The sequence below is a fragment of the Diceros bicornis genome, chromosome 2 (genome assembly GCF_020826845.1).
Source record: "Diceros bicornis minor isolate mBicDic1 chromosome 2, mDicBic1.mat.cur, whole genome shotgun sequence".
NCBI lineage: Eukaryota > Metazoa > Chordata > Mammalia > Perissodactyla > Rhinocerotidae > Diceros > Diceros bicornis.
In genome coordinates this window covers 49598184-49618035 of record NC_080741.1, presented here as the reverse complement: position 1 = coordinate 49618035, position 19852 = coordinate 49598184, and the positions used below count along the sequence as shown (strand labels likewise).

General features: G+C 41.1%; 1 protein-coding gene across 1 annotated transcript; it reads right to left on the bottom strand.

The window, feature by feature from the left end:
* Positions 1 to 4458: 4458 nt before the first annotated feature.
* ZNF589 (zinc finger protein 589) lies at positions 4459 to 6583 on the bottom strand. Its single transcript, XM_058567612.1, is given in 3 exon segments — positions 4459 to 6093; positions 6096 to 6310; positions 6313 to 6583. Coding segments are annotated over 3 exon segments (984 nt in total). The 3' UTR covers positions 4459 to 5595.
* Between the last annotated feature and the right edge of the window lie 13269 nt (positions 6584 to 19852).

The following is a 19852-nucleotide window of genomic DNA, read 5'->3' as shown; positions in this document are numbered from 1 at the left end:
GCATGCTCAGTTTTGGAAATGAGGATGTGATGCTGTGATAAAGACATAGCTTTCTAGAGGAAGGACAAAGGATCCCACAGGCCAGTTCCAGGGATATGATAAGACTTACTGAGAACTAACAGCAAATGCTCTCACCCGGTGGGGCCCTACTGTCCTACCTGTCGATAAAAGTTTTTAGGCTGAGTGGTTAGAGGTAGGATTGGAACAAGCCCCCGGATGTGGCCTTGGTTGTTGCTCACTCTCTTCTGGGAGAAAAAGGAAGAATGTTATGACAATGTGACAGCCAGCCCTGTAGCCCAACTGAAAGGTGATCCTGAGCCGAGGAGTCTCCAAAGCTGAAATAAATGTCAGCAATGAAGATAGCACTTTCTGTGGAGTGAAAACACTGTTAAGTCCCTTTGGTTGAGCCAGGTAAGCAGCTACTCAAAAGTGAAAAGTAAATGCAAAGCATTGCTTACTGGCACAGAGCAGCGTTCTCCACATTCCTCGGCACTCCATTCCTCTCTACTCCAACTTCAGATGCTTTGAGGAGGGACCAAATTTCTCTGTCCCCAAGACAGACTAAAGGTCATATGCACCCGTCCAAGTATTCAGGGGAATTTCCAGGGAGGGGAGAGACTCAAATTTGTATAGCACCTGTTGGATACTGGTGCCTAGGTCACTGTCCTACCTGGTCCTCTGGGAATGAAGGGGGGGCTGAGTGCAGGTGTAGCCAGAAGCACTGAGAACTGCAGTGTAGAGCCATGGTGGCATGATAGGAGTTGTAAAGAAAGCACCCAGGTGCCCACTGGATGCCAGGGGGCACACGGAGAGAGGAAGCAGCACCAACCCTGCAGTGAAAACCCAGGGAAGAAAAAAGCCCCCCTGTTGCCCCCCATGACATCCTGCTCTCCTCCACCTCCTGGTGGCTGCGGCTTTAGCTCCTGATGCACATGTATTAAACTCCTTGGTCTGTCTTCCTATAGGGGAAAAATGCACCCAAATTCAATTGATGAGTTTGCAGTGAGGAAGGGGAGCTAAAGTGACCTTATGAGTGAAGCTTCTGAGCTGACTCAATGTACTGTTGTTGTGGCTCCCACTGCTCACTGCATAACTGACGCAGATGTTTTACGTGCCTGACTGAGAATGCTCACGTGCACTCAGGGACTGTCACATATACAGAAGTGACCACAGTGCCCTTCCACTGGTTCAACAGAAACAATACAGAATCCCAGGAGTAGGAGAAGTCATAGCTTTAAAGACTTAATGGCCATGGGAGAACTCAGAGTGGACAAGGTCAATGGGGCAGAAGGGAAAGAGCCCTGGATTGAGAGCTGGACTTCCAGAACTGGTTCATCTTCCAAAGATAAGTTTGATAGTGAAAAAAAATCATAATAGATACTACATGTTGTGCAACTACTATATCCCAGACACAGACCTAGGTTCCATATGACCATTATTTCCTACAAGAGAATAACTTCTCAGGTGTAAAAATGATTATTTACAGAAGATGGCTATATGTATTTGTTTTAACCTAAAATCAAGTAAATTCATTTTCTATTTCTGCATTTCTGTGTGTTTTATTTAAAATCAGATAAAACACATGATTAAAATATACCAAATTAATAAAAAATATCTTCAGTATAGATTCAGCTTGAGAACAGGAGATGACATAGAAATCCAGCAAAATTTGGATATTTCAAAAGACAGATGCCTCTTCACAATATCTATTAGAACACTCAAAAGTGTTCTCACCTGTCAGCCTCTACCACTCAAAATCCTCTCTTGTGGAATTGGAATGTCCGAGTTCAAACACTCATCTACCCAAGAATTCCCTCCCATGAACTCATCATTCCACAAATTCTTCCTCAGGCTTATTCTTCTTGGTCGTATATGCCCTGGGGAACCTGGGTCCTTGAATCATCCAAGGTCAGGGTGAAGAGTGGGATTCACTTCCCCAAATGAGCAGCCCTGGATGCCTCATCTGAGTCCACCTTTATCCTAGTTCTCCAGGAGCCACTAGTATTCACAAGTCCTGGATTTTAAGGTTCTGAGAGCCCATGATCCCCTCAAGACTCACAAATGCCTGGCCTCATCCTCCCCCTCCTCTCTCCCTCTTCTGGAAAGAGGCTTACCCTAGGGCCCAGCATCTGAATCACAGGAGCCAGTTGTGGGGGTCTTAGTTCCCATCTCTTATCCCAAGGCCTGGAAAGAGGTATTACTGAGGTCAGGATATGAGGGGCCCTCTCAAGATGTGGAAAGATGGGGCAACAAGGCAGGGGAGAAGAGGGAATAATGATGGAAACAGCTGCAGAAAACTAGGACTCCTGAGATGGAGTCAAGAGAGCACTCTCACAAAGCCTTGTGGAAGAGCGGCCTCTAAACGCAGACGTCTTAACATGTTAAAACTGTGCGGAAGTGGGGTGGGGTAATGGGGGTGCCTCCATTACCCAGAGAGGCGGGGGGGTGGGTAGGGGATCAGTGACAGCAACTTGGGCTGACCTTGGAAGGTTCTATCCTCATCCCCATGGAAGTTGGGAAAGGAGCAGAGGCAGTGAGTAGCCCCTCCAGTGCCCTCTCTGGCCCCTTCCAAAGCACTCCTCCCCACCATCCCATCCTGCAGGCGCTTCAACATTAAAAGAAAATTTGGGAAACGAAAGGAGAAGTCTGCACTGAGGGACAGGGACAAAGCTCACGAAAAAGAGGTGAGGCATTTGAAGAGCTAAATAAAACTGCCCCAAAGGGGCAGAGCCAGAGAACTTCAGGGGTGAGGTTGAAGGATGAGGCCAGCAGAAACACAAGGGCTGCCTTGATATCAGTTCTACTTATCAGGCCCTGCAGCCTCTGGAGTCTGAGATACCTTATCATCCATCAAAAATGAGCCATCAGCCCCTACAGCAAAAATTCAGCTATTCTTCCCTGGGCAGGAAATTCTATGAACCCCAAGTGTCCTGCGAGTGTTTGCCTCCTTTCCCCATCCCTTCTCCTTCTACAATCCTTTATTCTGAAGATCTCATAACACCTCAAGTCTGTCATTGCAGAGATGGGGCCATTATAGACCTCATTTCAGCCACTTTTCCAGGAGGGAAGACACAGGAAAGAGTGATTCCTGACTGGAAGACACCCAAAGTAATCTGCCCTGGCCTGGACAGAGGTCCCTCCTGCATCTCCTCCTGTGATTCCTGGACCTGACAGTGGTCTCACTGGGCCAGGCCTGTGTGGTGTCTTTACAATGTCTGTGTGGATTTTAATATAAAATAAACATTTTTCTTTTTATCATGTTTAAAGCAAAGTGTAAGATTGTTAATTTTTCTATTTTTCCTGCCCTATGGGAGAAGCACCTTTGAGGTCACATGGAATGATGATGGCCTACCCCCTACCCTGCTCGGCAACCCCCAGAGGAAACACACAGACTTCCCTCTGTGGCTTTTAGCTAAGGCCAAGGGAAAAGGGGCAGCATTATAGCGGTAGATCAGGCAGTAGAGGCTGAGTTGAAATGTGGTGGAGAGAACCTACATTCCAGGTTCTCCTAGCCCTACCGCCAACCAAGCTAACGCTGTGGATTCCCTAGAGATCAACTGCTTCCAGGTGAGAGGGGGTAGACAACAGCCTCTGGACCAACAACCCCGTTTATGTCTCTTCTTTTTTCCCCTCCAGCCCAAAACCAAGCCCATTTTGTGGGGTTATACAAACCTCTCCCCTTCTCTGTGGCAAATATTCTCTTGGCAAATAAAGACATAGGCCTGCGGCCCCATGGCTTAGCGGTTGAGTGCATGTGCTCCGCTGCTGGCGGCCCGGGTTCGGATCCCGGGCGGCACCGACGCACTGCTTCTCCGGCCATGCTGGGGCCGCGTCCCACATGCAGCAACTGGAAGGATGTGCAACTGTGACATGCAGCTATCTACTGAGGCTTTGGGGGGGGAAAAAAAAGGAGGAGGATTGGCAGTGGATGTTGGCTCGGGGCCGGTCTTCCTCAGCAAGAAGAGGAGGATTGGCATGGATGTTAGCTCAGGGCTGATCTTCCTCACACAAAAAATAAATAAGTAAATAAAATAAAACCACATTGCTTAAAAAAAAGAAAAAAAAAAAGACATAGGCCTGAGTAGACAGCCCTCCAGAGTACACTCATTGACACACAGTGCAAGGGGTAGCGCCAGCCCTGGGCCAAGAAGGAAGTGAGGTGAACTGTTAGGAATCTGGGCCATTTGGGCCCTGGGAATGTAAGACAAGGGAGCGTGGTTTTAGTTCAAAGGGCCTTAGAACCATTATTGGAGGACTGATGTAAGAGTGTGGCTAGAAGAGTGGGCACTGAGATCGGAGGGCTTAGGAGGGGCTGTGTTGACAAGCCCTGAAACCTGTACTGGAAGACTGATGATGGGGCATTGCTAGTAATCTTATTCCTGTCATTGGAGGGCCAAAGAAACATGGTTATGAGGTTTTTTTTTTTTTTTTTTTTTTTGTGAGGGAGATCAGCCCTGAGCTAACATCCGCGCTAATCCTCCTCTTTTTGCTGAGGAAGACCGGCTCTGAGCTAACATCCATTGCCAATCCTCCTCCTTTTTTTTCTTCCCCAAAGCCCCAGTAGATAGCTGTATGTCATAGTTGCACATCCTGCTAGTTGCTGTACGTGGGACGCAGCCTCAGCATGGCCAGAGAAGTGGTGCGTCGGTGCGCGCCCGGGATCCGAACCCCGGGCCGCCAGTAGCGGAGCGCACGCACTTAACCACTAAGCCACCGGGCCGGCCCCCTGGTTATGAGGTTTAAGTCCAGGGCCTGAAGAGCTTTAGAGGTATGGTTAAAGGAACCTGAGTTTGGGATTGGAGGGTTAGGAAGGAGATATGGTGAAGGAGTCCCTCTGACGGTAGGGCTAGAGACTGAACCCTGAGCAATTCCTAAAGGTAGGGTAGAAGAGGATGCGGGAAAGGCTAGAGATGTGGAAAAAAATAAAACAGGCAAATATAGAAGCCAATGGAAGGACATAGCTGCAGAAGGAAGCAGTCAGATACAAAGACCACTTCTCCAAGAGAACCACCACTTGGTACCTCTGTTCTCAGAAGCTAGCCCTCTGCCATCTTAACATTCACAAAGAGTATAAGGGGTCAGAAGACTGTCCCTGAAGCCCTCTCAGAGCTAGAGTGGGGTAGTGACGCATGGTGAACAGATTTGACTCACAGTTTCTTAAAGAGGTCACCTCCAGCTAACACTTTACCCTCACTCTGTACATAAAGCTTCTCCCTGAGTATGTCCTCTGCTGCGTGATGAGGAGTGATGAGCAGATAAAGCCTTGCCCACACTACCTCACAATCAAGGCTTCTCCCCTGAGTGTGCCCTCTGGTGTGGCTGATGGTTAACTTGTTGCTAAAGTCACACCCTCACTCCTTGTGCACCTAAGGCTCTCCCCTGAGTGTGTTCTCTGGTGTCTGATGAGGGTTGATTTATGGCTAAAGCCTCACCCACATTCCCTGCATGCATAAGGCTTTTCTCTTGAGTGTATCCTCTGAGGTGCACTGAGAGTTGACTTGTGGCTAAAGTCTTGCCCACACACCATGCACTCGTAAGGCTTCTCTCCTGTGGTGTCCTCTGGTGGGTGTTCAGGATTGTCTTGTGGCTAAAACCTCACCCACACTCCCCACACACATAAGGCTTCTCTCCTGAGTGTGTTCTCTGATATGAGTTGAGGGATGACTTCTGGCTAAACCCTTGCCCACACTCCCCACACACATAAGGCTTCTCCCCTGAATGTGTCTTCTGGTGTGTGATGAGGGTTGATTTATTCCTAAAGCCTTGCCCACACTCCCTGCAAACAAAAGGCTTCTCACCTGAATATGTCCTCTGGTGTGTGGTGAGGTGTGATTTCACCCTAAAGCCTCAGCCACAGTTCCTGCACACATAAGGTTTATCCCCTGTGGGAATCCTCTGGTGCTTAATGAGGTCTGACTTTTCACTAATGCCTCGCCCACACACTGTGCACATAAAGGGCTTCTCCCTTGTGCGTGTCCTCTGATGTCTGATGAGGTGTGACTTCCTGATAAAGCCTTGCCCACACTCCCTGCACACAGATTTTTTCCCTGTGACTGCCTTGTGTCTGAATTGGTTTGACTTCTGGCTTTAGCCAGAAGATCTAGTCCACACCCTCCAAACTCGACTGCTCCGAATCCTGATATTTCTACCCTCTCAGGAACTTTGTCTACTTCCTCAGAAGTAGTCAGTGGACTTGCCCTCTGGGCTGGACTGAGTTGTATCTTCAACACTCTGTTGCCTCCCTGAGAGCTTACCGGTGGCCCCTGGGGTGGGCTGGAGAAAACCACTGAAGTCTCCCTCTGATTTGTCTCCAGAACAAGGGTTTAGAGCCTCCTACTCCTTGATCTTCTGCTTTGGCCCCCCAGTTTTTATCAGAATGTTGTTGCTGCTGCTGGTGGTCATCTGGGCAAGGATCCTCTAGTTGGAGTTGATTTCCTGTATGTAAATCCGGGATAGGATGATTTCGTAGCTCATGTTGGCTGCGAGACTGCTGATTGCCAAAGGCCAGAGGGCAGGAGGGCCAGGGATAGACTTCTGGCTTTGATTCTGCTGAAGACAGAAAGTTTTCAGTCAGAGTAGTCATAGAAAGGGCTGACTGGGCTCTTCTTCCTTGTCCTATGGTAAGATCTAGCCCATTAATAATTCACAATGATTAATGTCTGCCTCGCCAAGACGTGCTTTACAGGACCTATATTTCCATTCAACTTCTAACTTTTATTAGGAACTAATTTCAAATGTACAGAAAAGTTGCAAGAATAAGAATACAAAGAACATCTGTGTACCCTTTACCCAAATAACCTATTGTTAGCATTTGTATGTTATGTATGTATGTGTATGTACAGGTATATGTGTGTATATTTTTTTCTCTGAACCATTTGAGAGTAAACTGCATACATCATGGTCCTTTACCCCTAAATACTTCTGTGTGTATCTCATAAAAGTAGGGATATTCTCTTTCATAACTGCAATACAGTTATCAACTTTGGTAAATTTAACACTTACATAGTACTTTTTTTTTTTTGCTGAGGAAGATTTGCCCTGAGCTAACATCTCTTGCCAATCCTCCTTTTTTTACTTGAGGAAGATTCACCCTGAGCTAACATCTGTGCCAGTCTTCCTCTACCTTGTATGTGGGTCACCACCACAGCATGGCCGCCAAGCAGTGGTGTAGGTTCACGCCTGGGAACCAAACCTGGGCTGCAGAAGCCGAGTGCACCAAATTTAACCACCAGGCCATGGGGCCGGACCCAACATTTACATAATACTTTTATCTAACTACCATATATATTCCAATTTTTTCAATTGATCCATTAATGTCCTTTATAGCATTTTCCCTCCAGTAAAGGATCCAGTCTAGGATCAGCTATTACAATTAGTTATCATGTTTCTTTAGTTTCCTTCATCTGTCTTTTATGAGATTGGCATTTTTGAAGGATACAGTTCTTTTTTTTTTTTTTTTTTTTTTTTTTTTTTTTTGTGAGGAGATCAGCCCTGAGCTAACATCCGCCAATCCTCCTCCTTTTTTTTTTGCCGAGGAAGACGGCCCTGGGCTAACATCGGTGCCCATCTTCCTCCACTTTACATGGGACGCCGCCACAGCATGGCCTACCAAGCAGTGCGTCGGTGCGCGCCCGGGATCCGAACCAGCGAACCCCGGGCCGCCGCAGCGGAGCGCGCGCACTTAACCGCTTGCGCCACCGGGCCGGCCCCGGATACAGTTCTTTTTTTAGAGAAAATTCCTCATGTTCTAGAATATGTATAAAACATTCCTGATATTTTCCCATGATTAGATTCAGATTATGCACTGCACTCAATTTTTGCATATTAGATCTTTTGCCTGAATCCAAAAAACTGACAGCAGAACCTATTCTACACAATATTCCAACAAGGAATCTTCCAAGTAAGCATCATAGGTATCTTCAGCTCTGTAAGCATCTGCAATTATGCTAAAATTATCTTCTAAGTGATAACCAGATACACTGACACTGAAACAAATAACTATTTGTTTCCAATGGGAGAGAACAATCTTTCTGACCTATATGGGAATGTCCTTTGTGACTTTTCCTATGAGAAGAAAGAATGGATTGACATAGGAGTTGCTCACTCTAGATGTCCTCCAGTGTCGAAGGTGGTATAGAATAGTGGTTAAAGGGAGCATATGTGAAACCTTCATCTGAGTTTCCCCATTCATTAACAGATATTTATGAGAGGACTATTATGCATCAGGTTCTACCAGGAAGTCGAGAGTCAGCAGTAGAGAAGACAGCCAGGCACAACTGACTTAAATGATGCCAGCGCTTGGTCCCCCAGGCAGTCCAAGATCTGCTCTTCTTTGTTTTCCACAAATCAGCATATTCAGAAATTTTACCATTTGGCCACAGTTACCTAAGAAATATCAAAACTGAATCGCAACTGTTTCTAACCTAACCACCTGAAGATGATAAACCATGAACTTTTTGTACTCCCAGGAGGCCAGACCCTTTATTGGCCCTAACTGAAGACTCTTTCCTGACTAATAAATAAGAGGATTTTTCCAAACAAACATGTACAGATCCATGGATTCATTATATGCTATGCAGAATGCTAGTTTTCCATCTTTTATTAGCACAAATGCCATAAAACTGCCTTCCTAGTACTTAAAAATCCCTGACATTTCTCTCTCTGTGAACTATTCAGCAAAAATTTTTTACTGGTTTATGCCTTTGTTTGACAATTAAATAAACTCAGAATTTTTTTTTTTTAGTAAGTTCTGGTGGTCTTTGTTTTATTAATTGACATTCAGGTTGTAAGAGTTATTGTTGTTATTATTATTATTATTTACTATAATAAAGAGCATATACTATGGGCCCAGCATTTTGCTATACAGCACTTTACATGAAAATCGAATTTAATGCTGCTATTATAATTTCATAGATGGGGAAACTGTGGTTTAGAGAGCTTAAGTAACTTGTCTACAGTCACAAAGTAAGAAGAAATAAAACAGGGTTTGGGATGTGCTTTTAAACACTCTTCACAAACCACAGACAACTCTGAACTACTTAGCATACAAACGTTTATATGCTACTAGACATGTCCTTAAAGGAAAAAAGCTTCTAAGCAAATAATGAGACTTTTGATGCTTTGAGTGGGTCTTCGGTGAAAAGAAGCCAGTGAGAATTAAGCCCTCTGATGTAGATGCAATCTCTTTGGGAAAAAGCTAACCAAATTTCGCCTACAGACTAAATCCGGGGGCAGGGGATGTTCTGGACTTTGACCACAGTCTAGGGCTGCAAATCAGTCACCCAGACATCCTGATCAGGAGATTCCCAGACACGCAGCCCAACTGCACCGACTCTCTCAGGACCAGATGAGGGGTGGCTAAGCCATGCTGCTTCAGAGGAGCTACTGACCCTCATCCATCCAAAAGGAAGTATTCCCAGGAGCCAAGGAGAGTTCTGCCCTGAGATCAGGAATAGAAGAATGGGGTGGGAGTGGGTGACTAAAGCCAATTCTCCCTCTTCCTTCTTTATTCTACATTTCTAATAAATAGGACCCTTCACTTAAAAAAAAAAGTCCATAATGTTCAGAGTAAAAGCCAAGCTCCTTAGAGTGGCCCACTAGGTTCCACATTCTCTGGTGATCTATCGCCTTTCTGACTCCATCTATTCTCCACTCTTTGTTCACTCCACCTGAGCCACACTGATCTCTCCTCCCGATGCCTTGTGTTGGGTGGTTCCCATGTCTGGAACACTCTTCCCCCAGAAACATCACAGTATATTCCAGGAACTCAGAACTGGGCCTAATATTCAATAGTTAATAAATATTGTTGAGTGAATGAGTGATACAACCAGTTAATTAAGAAAGAACTAAACAGTTAGGCAAAGACAGACAAGAAGTTCTCAATACTGTCAGAACCAAAGTCTCCTTTTTATAGTCTATGTTTTGTAACATCTCATTTAGTGTTCTGAAATGAAATTCATATTTAATAAAATGTACCCATACACAGAATTTTAAAAAATAATGCAATGCCCTGTCCAAAATTAAAAGAGAAATAAAAGAAAGCAATTTACAATAAAACATTATGCATTTCAATATGAATTTCTTGGCAGGCCTACATTAGGAGATACAACAAAGCAACCAGATGCTTATAGCTATAGGCAGATCATTGTGGACATGACAGTTACAAACGCAGACAGATATGTATGTGCCTTATTGATAACAGACATGTGTATGTTCTACTGGTGATAGGTATAGGTGTGCCGTATAGTTGGTGACTCAAACAGTACAACCAGCACTGCCACTGGTCATGTGAGTTTTTTCATATTGGTGAACACCTCTCAGTAGAGTTCAAAACTATTTTCCCTTGATTTATACTCTGCTATGAAAAAATAACTGTATATTATTTAAAATAGATTTATATTCTATATTCAGAGGGTTACAAACAGATCCACGGCCTGCAGGGAGAAAAACAGGAGAGGGAGGAAGAATTGACAAAGTTTTAGAGACGTTTTAAAAAAACAGAATGTGTGGATCTTGTCTGGATCCTGACTGAAATTTGCAAAAAGACTTTTTTGAGATGATGAGGTAAACCTGAACAAGGACTAAGTGTTAGATGATACTGAAGCACTACTGATAATTTTGTGAGATGTGATAATGATACAGTGGTTATGTAAAAAAAATGTCCTTATTAGAGTTGCACTGTGATATATTTAGGAGTGGTATGACACATTATTTGGGGTTTGGTTTAAATAATTTAGCAATAAGAGGAAAAAAGATATATAGAGAAAGGGAAGGATGAATCAAGATAAAAACACAAGATAACACAAGATAAAAACAAGACCAAATTAGATTGGCCAGTTGAAAGCAAATTTAATGGATGAATCTACATTGAAATACGTGGAGAAACTAAGTCAGAAGCCAAATGGAGTGAAATGGGGCCAATTCAAACTAGACGAAAGCAGTTCAAAACAGGTCCAAGCAGAAAAATAGTACAAATCAGAACTACTTAATTCATAGCTCTGCCAAATAAAGAAAAATCTTGAAAAAGCTTCTGACAGAAATTTGTGTGCAACTCTGAAAATATGACTCTTAAGAACTCAGGAATATCCAGAATGATTTTATATTTGTCAACCTAGACAATTAGTCCATTTTAGGTTTTAAATAAATGGACAAAAATATGATTTATAATACCAAATAATCTATAAAACACAAAATTGACAGATTTAATTATGCTTTAAACTTTTTTTTCACTTCAAGGACACAGAAGGCATCTCTTACCACTCTCCTCTTCTCCTTGCTCTCTGTGCTCCAATCACACTGGCCTCCTTGCTTTTCCTCAAAAAGTAAAGCCATGCTCCTATCTTGGGGTCTTAGCACTGGTTGTTCCCCTGCCTGGAATAGATTTCCACCACATCTGTGTATCTGACTTGCTTACCTCCTTCAAGCCTTTGCTCAAACATATCTCCCCATGCAAGCCTACCCTGATCACCCAAATTAAAAATTCAGCCAGCTCCCTCTACATCCTGGCACTCTAGATCCCCCTTATTCTGCTCTACTTATATTTATATATATTATTCAGCTATGTAGAGCTTATTACTCTTTAACATATATAATTTACCTATACATGCTGCTTATTGTATATGCAGTCTCCCTATCCTAGAATGTAAGCCCCATGACAAAAGAAATGCTTTATATTTTATTCAATGATGTGTTCTAAGAGCTTAGAACACTGGCTGGTACACTGTACATGGTCAATAAACATATGAATGGAAAAATAAAGGAAGAGAACGTGTCCTCACCCAATGAGACTAGATTCCTGAAATTCTCCAGCATCACTTCTTTCTATAGGTTTCTCTGCTCAAGGTTCAGTCTCTTCCACTCTGCCTCAGTGAAAATCACAGCCACATCTTCAAATTTCACTGGTCCCTAAATCAACCAATAAATTCATACTCATCAAGTCACCATCAATATTCATAGAGAGAATGGAACCAGTGGTCCTGAAGAATCGAGCTACATAAGAAATGGATCTGAGGGTTTTCAGGGTCAGGCATTACTCCACACTTCTTGGCTTGGTGTTAAAACATACAGGAGGAACAAATAATCCACAAGACACACTCTTTGCCCTGGAACACTTACTGGGCATTAAGGGATGATGAAGATTAGAGAAGAAATGAAAGGCAATCAGACTACAGGGAAAAACGTGAGTGCTGAGGCTGGCTCTAGAATGAGCATTTGTGAACATTGATTAAAACAGATTTCTCTGCTTGAGAAATGAAATTTATAAAATCCCTATCATTGTATGTATTTTAACAATGCCTTTTCTAAAGTCCCCAATCCCTCACTCAATGTGTAGAGCAATAATTTGAATATATGAAATAGTTGGCAGGGAGGATGGCAAGTAGTATTCCTGAGAATGAAATTTCCAGATAAATGAGGTTTAACCCTTAACCTATGGGGAAAATTTTTTAATGAACATATTTACATTTTATGGAAATACATCCCAAGATCAACACTGTAAGACTGGTATTACAGTCCTTATTTCAGAGAAAGAAAACTGAGGCTCAGGGAACTTCCCCAAATGACAAGAAAATAACAGGACTGGAAAATAGTCCTGCACAGGTTGAGAGCCCTTTTTCTTCTCATTGCAGAGTGCTTTATCTTCCATCCTGCACCAGTTTTCTGTCTTTACCTCTTTTATTTCTTCCAAGTCTCAGAAACCTTGCTTCAACTTCCACATACTAGAACTATACCACACGCTTTCTCAAGTCTCTTCTCATCAGTATGGGTATTCAGTGGCATTTTCTCTCTTTAATTACACTTGAAAGATGGGTGTTGCCCTCAGATCTCGTGGTAGTCACCAAATTACTTATTTCTATTGAATTCAAGCATTATTTGCTCAGTTACCATCTGCTTCAACCTCTGGGTTGTCTGTGACACTCCTGCCTTGCCCTAGATTTTTAACTACTAAGCTCCTTCAGTCTGTGGAATTTGGGGAACGTGTGCACATCATTCCCAGCTGTCTTTGATCACCGTGAATGCCCCTTTTCTGACTCTGCTTCCTCATTCTCAGGTCTACTTCAGCCTTCTAGTACACCTTCTAGGTGGTTTTCCCTAGGAGTTGGTGATGTATACTTCAGGTTCTACAGCCAAACTAATTAAGCTTCTGTCATATCAAAGACCATGGTTGGGGGGTCAGGCAGAATGAGCCATAAGGTTATCAAGCCACAGCTTCTAGGCATATTCGCCTCAGAGCTGGATTCTGAAAGAGATTTAAAATTCAACATACAGAAGCGGTAGAAGTAAAGAATAACAATGCTGAATTGAGAGTGAGAAATTAGGTATAGATGCTGAAATCTTTGGGTGTGTGGGAAATTTGGGGAGGGATGTCAAATCTACAGCCTGACAGCCCAGGCAGTCAGGCTGTGTGGTACAGTGTAGGGGGAAAGACAAATGTCTAGACAGCAAGCTGGGACCCGTGATTAGGCAGCCAAGACCTGAGGGGGCAGTGGTGCGGGCTGCTGGCCCTTTCAGGCTTTCCATGACCTCTTTCTGGCATATTCTGGTCTTCATAGTCTTAATAATCTTTCCCAATCTTTTTATATCATAGGTCTCAAACTTTCTCTTGCTCAAGGGTTGTGTCTCTCATGTTCCAGCATCTTCTCCATTTCTCTCTTGCCTTCTCTTCCCCCTCTACTCCTCCCATTTAAACATAAGACTGCCTCAGCTAGGAGAAAAGCCAGGATTTTTGCACTGTGGGTGTGTTAAGAGCCCAATCTGTGGAACTAGACTCCACAAGTCCAAATCCCAGCTCCACCACTTATAAAATACGTGACCTTGGGCAAATTACATAACCTGTCTGTGTCTTAGATTCTACATCTATAAAATGAGTGACAATGACACCTACTTTCAGGGTTGTTGGATTAAATGACTTAATAAATATAAAGCACTTAGATCAATGCCTGATATGCAATATACATCTGCTATTGCTATTTGTTGTAATTAAGCAATATAATATTTTATATTTAAGTGAGAATTGATTTTAAAGATAAATAATTTTTGGTTCTCAAAAAGCAATCAAACATTCCACCCAACGCAATAAGGTCAGAAAAGGAAATAAAGAGCATAGACGTTTGGTAAGGAAGAAACAGAACTCTCCCTATTTGCAGATAACATGGTTGTCTACATAGAAAACCCAAAAGAATCTACAAAAAAGATCACAGAACTAATAAACGAGTCCAGGAGAGTCATAAGACACAAGAGGAACACACAAAAATCAATCATATTCCTATGTACTAACAACAACCACATGGAAACTGAAACTAAAAACATAATACCATTTGCAATCACTCCAAAAAAAATGAGATAGCTAGCATATATCAAACAAAACATGTACAGCACCTATATGCTGAAAATTACAAAATGCTATGAAAGAAATCAAAGATCTAAATAAATGGAGAGACAGACCACATTCATGGATTGGAAGAGTCAACATAATAAAGATGTCAATTCTCTCCAAAATAACCTATAGATTTAACACAATTCCTATCAAAATCGCAACAAGATTTTTTATAGATACAACGAAGCTTATTCTATAATTTATATGATAAGCCAAAGGAAATAGAAGAATAAAGTGGGAGAGTCACTCTACCTGATACTAAACTTACTACTTACTATTTGGTTACTACAATAATCAAGACAGCATAGTACTGGTGGAAGAATAGACGTAGATCAACAGAAGAGAAGTGAGAACAGAGAAAGAAGCCAAAATGAATACACCAAATTGATTTTTGACAAAGGTGCAAAAGCAATTCAATGGAAGAACAGTCTTTGCAACAAATGGTGCTGGGAACAAATGGACGTTCATAGGCAAAAACATTAACCTCAACCTAAAACCTCACACTTTATACAAAAAATTAATTCAAAATGGATAATGGATTTAAATGTAAAACTATAAAACTTTTAGAAGAAAATATAAGAGAACATCTTTAAGACCTAGGGCTAGGCAGAGTTCTTAGACATGACACCAAAACCACGATCCGTAAAGAAAAAAATGAATAAACTGAACTTCATCAAAATTAAAAATTCCGTACTTCAAAAGATCCCCACATCTCTTCCGGAAAACAGAAGCAGAGGGAACACTTCCTAACTCACCCTAGGAGACCAGCATTACCCTAATACCAAAACCAGATAAAGACACTAGAAAGAAAACCTACAGATCAATATATCTCATGCACACAGACACAAAAACCCTCAACAAAATATAAGCAAATTAAATCAAAAAATATATAAGAAAAAATATACACCACAACCAAGTGGGATTTATTACAGGTTTGCAAAGCTGGTACCACATCTGAAAATCAATCAGTGTAATCCACCATAACAACAGGGTAAAGAAGCAAAATCATACAATCATATCAATTGATAAAGAACAAGCATTTCACAAAATCCAAGACCCATTCATGATAAAAACTCTCAGCAAACAAGAAATAAAGCAGAACTTCCTCACCTGATAAAGAACATCTACAAAAAAAACCTCAGTTAACATTATATTTAATAGTGAGAGACTAAACATTATACTTAACAGTGAGCGACTAGACACTTTTCCAGTAAGATTGGGAACAAGGCAAGGATGTCCTCTCTCACCACTCCTATTCAACATTGTACTGAAAGTCCCAGCTAGTGCAAAAAGACAAGAAAAAGAAATAAAATGTATACAGATTGGGAAAGAAGAAATAAAAAAGTCATTGTTCACAGGTGACTTGACTGTCTATGTAGGAAATCCCAAAGAATCTACAAAAAAAAAAAAAAAATCTCCTGGAACTAATAAGGGAGTATAGCAAGGTTGCAGGACACAAGGTCAGCATACCAATGTCAATTGCTTGCCTATATTATCAGTAATGAAAAATTGATATATGAAATTAAAAATATATATACCATTTACAATAGCACCCCAAAAATGAAATACTTAGGTACAAATCTAACAAAACATGCACAGGATCTATACGTGGAAAATTACAAAACACTGGTGAAAGAAATCAAAGAAGATCTAAACAAATAGAGATATTCCATGTCCACGCATAGGAAAATTCAATATTGTTATGATGTCAGTTCTTCCCATATTGATCTATAGATTCAATACAATCCCAATTAAAATCCCAGCAAGCTATTTTGTAAATATCAACAACCTGATTCTAAAGTTTACATGAAAAGGCAAAAGACCTAGAATAGCCAACACAATACTGAAAAACAAAGTTGAAGGACTCATATTACCCAATTTCAAGATTTATTATAAAGCTACATTAATCAAGACAGTATGGTATTGGTGAAAGAATAGACAAATAGATCAATGGAACAGAATAAAGAGCCCAGAAATAGACTGACACAAATATAGTCAACTGATTTTTGACAAAAGCATAAAGGCAATTCAGTGGAGAAAGGATAGTCTTTTTTAACAAATGGTACTGGAACAACTAAACAGCCATATGCAAAAAAATGAATCTAGGCACAGACCCTCTACTTTTCACAAAAATTAACTCAATAGAGATCACAGAACTAAATGTAAAATGCAAAACTACGAAACTCCTTAGAAGAAAATCTAAACGACCTTGGGTTTGGTGATAAGTTTTTAGATACAACACCAAAAGCACGATGCGTTAAAGAAAAAACTGGTAAGTTGGACTTCATTAAAATTAAAAACTTCTGGGCTGGCCCCATGGCTTAGCGGTTAAGTGCGCGCGCTCTGCTGCTGGCGGCCCGGGTTCGGATCCTGGGCGCGCACCGACGCGCCGCTTCTCTGGCCATGCTGAGGCCGCGTCCCACATACAGCAACTAGAAGGATGTGCAACTGTGACATACAACTATCTACTGGGGCTTTGGGGGGAAAAAATAAATAAATAAATAAATAAAATTATAAATTAAAAACTTCTGCTCTGTGAAAGACACTGTTAAGAAAATGAACAGGCAAGCCAGACTGGGAGAAAATATTTACAAAACACATATCTGATAAAGAACTAGCATCCAGAATATACAAAGAACTTAAAATGCAACTGTGAAAAAACAAACAATCCAATTAAAAATGGGCAAAAGATCTGAACACCAAAGTAGATATACAGATGACAAATAAGAATATAAAAAGATTGTCATTTGTCATTAAGGAAATGAAAATTAAAACAATAATGAGAAACCACTTCACACCCATTAGATTGAATAAAATTCAAAAAAATGATAATTCCAATTGCTGGTAAGGATACAGAGCATCAGGAACTCTCATTTATTGCTCATATGAATGCAAAATGGTACAGCCATTTTGGAAGACAGTTTGGCAGTTTCTTACAAAGCTGAACAGTCTTACCATACAATCCAGCAATCAAGCTCCTAATATTTACTCTGTTGGTTTGAAAACATGTCTATACAAAAACCTGCATGTAAATGTTAACAACAGCTTTATTCATAATCCCCAAAGTCTGGAAGCAATCAAGATGTCCTTCAATAAGTGAAAGGATAAATAAACTGTGGTACACCCAATACAACAGAATATTAGTGAGCAATAAAAAGGAATGAGCTATTAAGACATGCAAAGACATGGATGAGGGCGCCGGTCCCATGACTTAGCGGTTAAGTGCGCACGCTCTGCTGCTGGCGGCCCGGGTTCGGATCCTGGACGTGCACGATGCACTGCCTATCAGGCCATGCTGTGGCGGCGTCCCACATAAAGTGGAAGAAGATGGGCACGGATGTTAGCTCAGGGCCAGTCTTCCTCAGCAAAAAAAAAGAGGAGGATTGGCATGGATGTTAGCTCAGGCCTGATCTTCCTCACCAAAAAAAAAAAAAAAAAAGACATGGATGAATCTTAAATGCACACTGCTAGTGAAAGAAGCCAGTCTAAAAAGGCTACATACTATATATATAACGTCATTTATACGATATTTTGAAAAACACAAAAATATAGAGATAGTAAACAGATCAGTGGTTGCCAGAAGTTTGGGGAGGGGAGAGTGTTGGCTGGTGAAGCAAGGGGAATTTTTTAGAGCAGTGGAACTATTCTGTATAATACTGTAATGGTGGATACATGACACCATGCATTTGTCAAAACCCTAGAACTTTACAGCACAAAATGTGAACCTTAACGTATGCAAGTTTAAAAAAATTATTTAGGAGGTCAGGGGATTCCAGGATGGAATGCAGAATGTGAAAAAAATGTATTTCAAATGTATGAAACAACCTCACTAAAAGTGGTGGAGAAAAAAGAAGCTGACCTAAGTAACTGGGTAAATGAGTGGAATCTATAGACAAAAGGAACTGTACATAAGTACCACATGCTAGTTGATAACATTGTTTTCCACAGGGTTACAGGGAAACAATTCTGAAGCCATTATACATATAAATTGGAATTGAACAATTAAGTAAACCGATGGTGCATAGTGGGAGTCAGGTTTCTCACTGTTGGTGTGGGAAGTTACAAATAAGCAAGGTGAGAAAGCTAAAATGATCCACGTGGTAATGGATTAGAGTTAGAAGCACCAGTATAAACTCAAGTTTAGCTTAACATAATTACACAAAGAAATATTTATTGAATGTGTATATACACAGGTTAGTATACACACACATATTTCCTTGCTCTGTCAGCTGAGAGGGCCTGGAGTCAATGACACTGCCATAGCAATGAGCACACCTAGCACACAGATCTTGGTTTCTAATACCATTCTCCAGTGAAAGGAGCAATGGCTGATTCTAGGACTGGAGCAGGAAACAAACAAAATGAGCCTGGAGCATACTGTAGAGCCAGAAAGTAAGGAAGGGCTAAAAAAACAAACAATAATGGGAATATGTCAAAGGGACATAGAAACCAACTTCAAGAGCTCCTAACAGCCAAAGCTGGAACAATTTGAGCAACAAAATAAATAAAGTAATATTGGATTATAACCCAAAGAATAAAATACATATCCATGCGTCCATATTGATATAAAATGGTTGAATAAATAAATAAATGGAGGAGACCAGACAAATCTCCCACGCAGAACAATTCCAAACAATTTATGTAGACACTTCACACTCAAGGAGGTGGAGTGTAACTCCCCAGTCTTCAAGTGTGGGCTGTGCATAGTGACTTCCTTCCACAGAACACAGTGGGGGAAGGGCAGTAACTTTACAGTGGAGAAGCCTGACAAACAGTCCTTCAGCCAGATGATCAAGGTTAACACTAACAGTGGTAAGTAATGTTGATACTATGTACCATTGATATGATGTGATAAGAACAGCAATTCACCTATGTGGTCTTCCTCCCAAAAACCCATATCCCAGTCTAATCATGAGAAAAACGTCAGACAAATGCCAATTGAGGGATGATCTACAAAATACCTGACCAATACCTCCTTCAAGACAGGACAACTAAATGTAATATGATAGCCTGAGTGGGATATTGGAACAGAAAAAACGACATCAGGTAAAAATTAAGGAAATCTGAATAAAGTACGGACTTTGGTTAATAATAACAACATAAAAAATGATTCATTAATTATGACAAGAATACCATATTAATGTCAGATGTTAATAACAGGGGAAACTAGATATGTGATATATAGGAACTCTCTATATTATTCTTGCAATTTTTCTGTAAATCTGAAACTATTCTAAAATAAAATTTTTTTAAAAAAATTTAAAAATAGTGTAATTCCAACTACACTAACATCAAAAAACATGAAACACTGAGAGATAAATTTAACAAAATAAGTGCCAGAGACATACACCAGAACTATAAGATTCCTAAGATAAATTAAAGATCTACATAAATGGAGCTATATACTGTGTTGATGGGCCAGAAAACTCAATAATGTTAAGATGTCACTTCTCCTCCAAACTGATGTAAAAAGTCAAA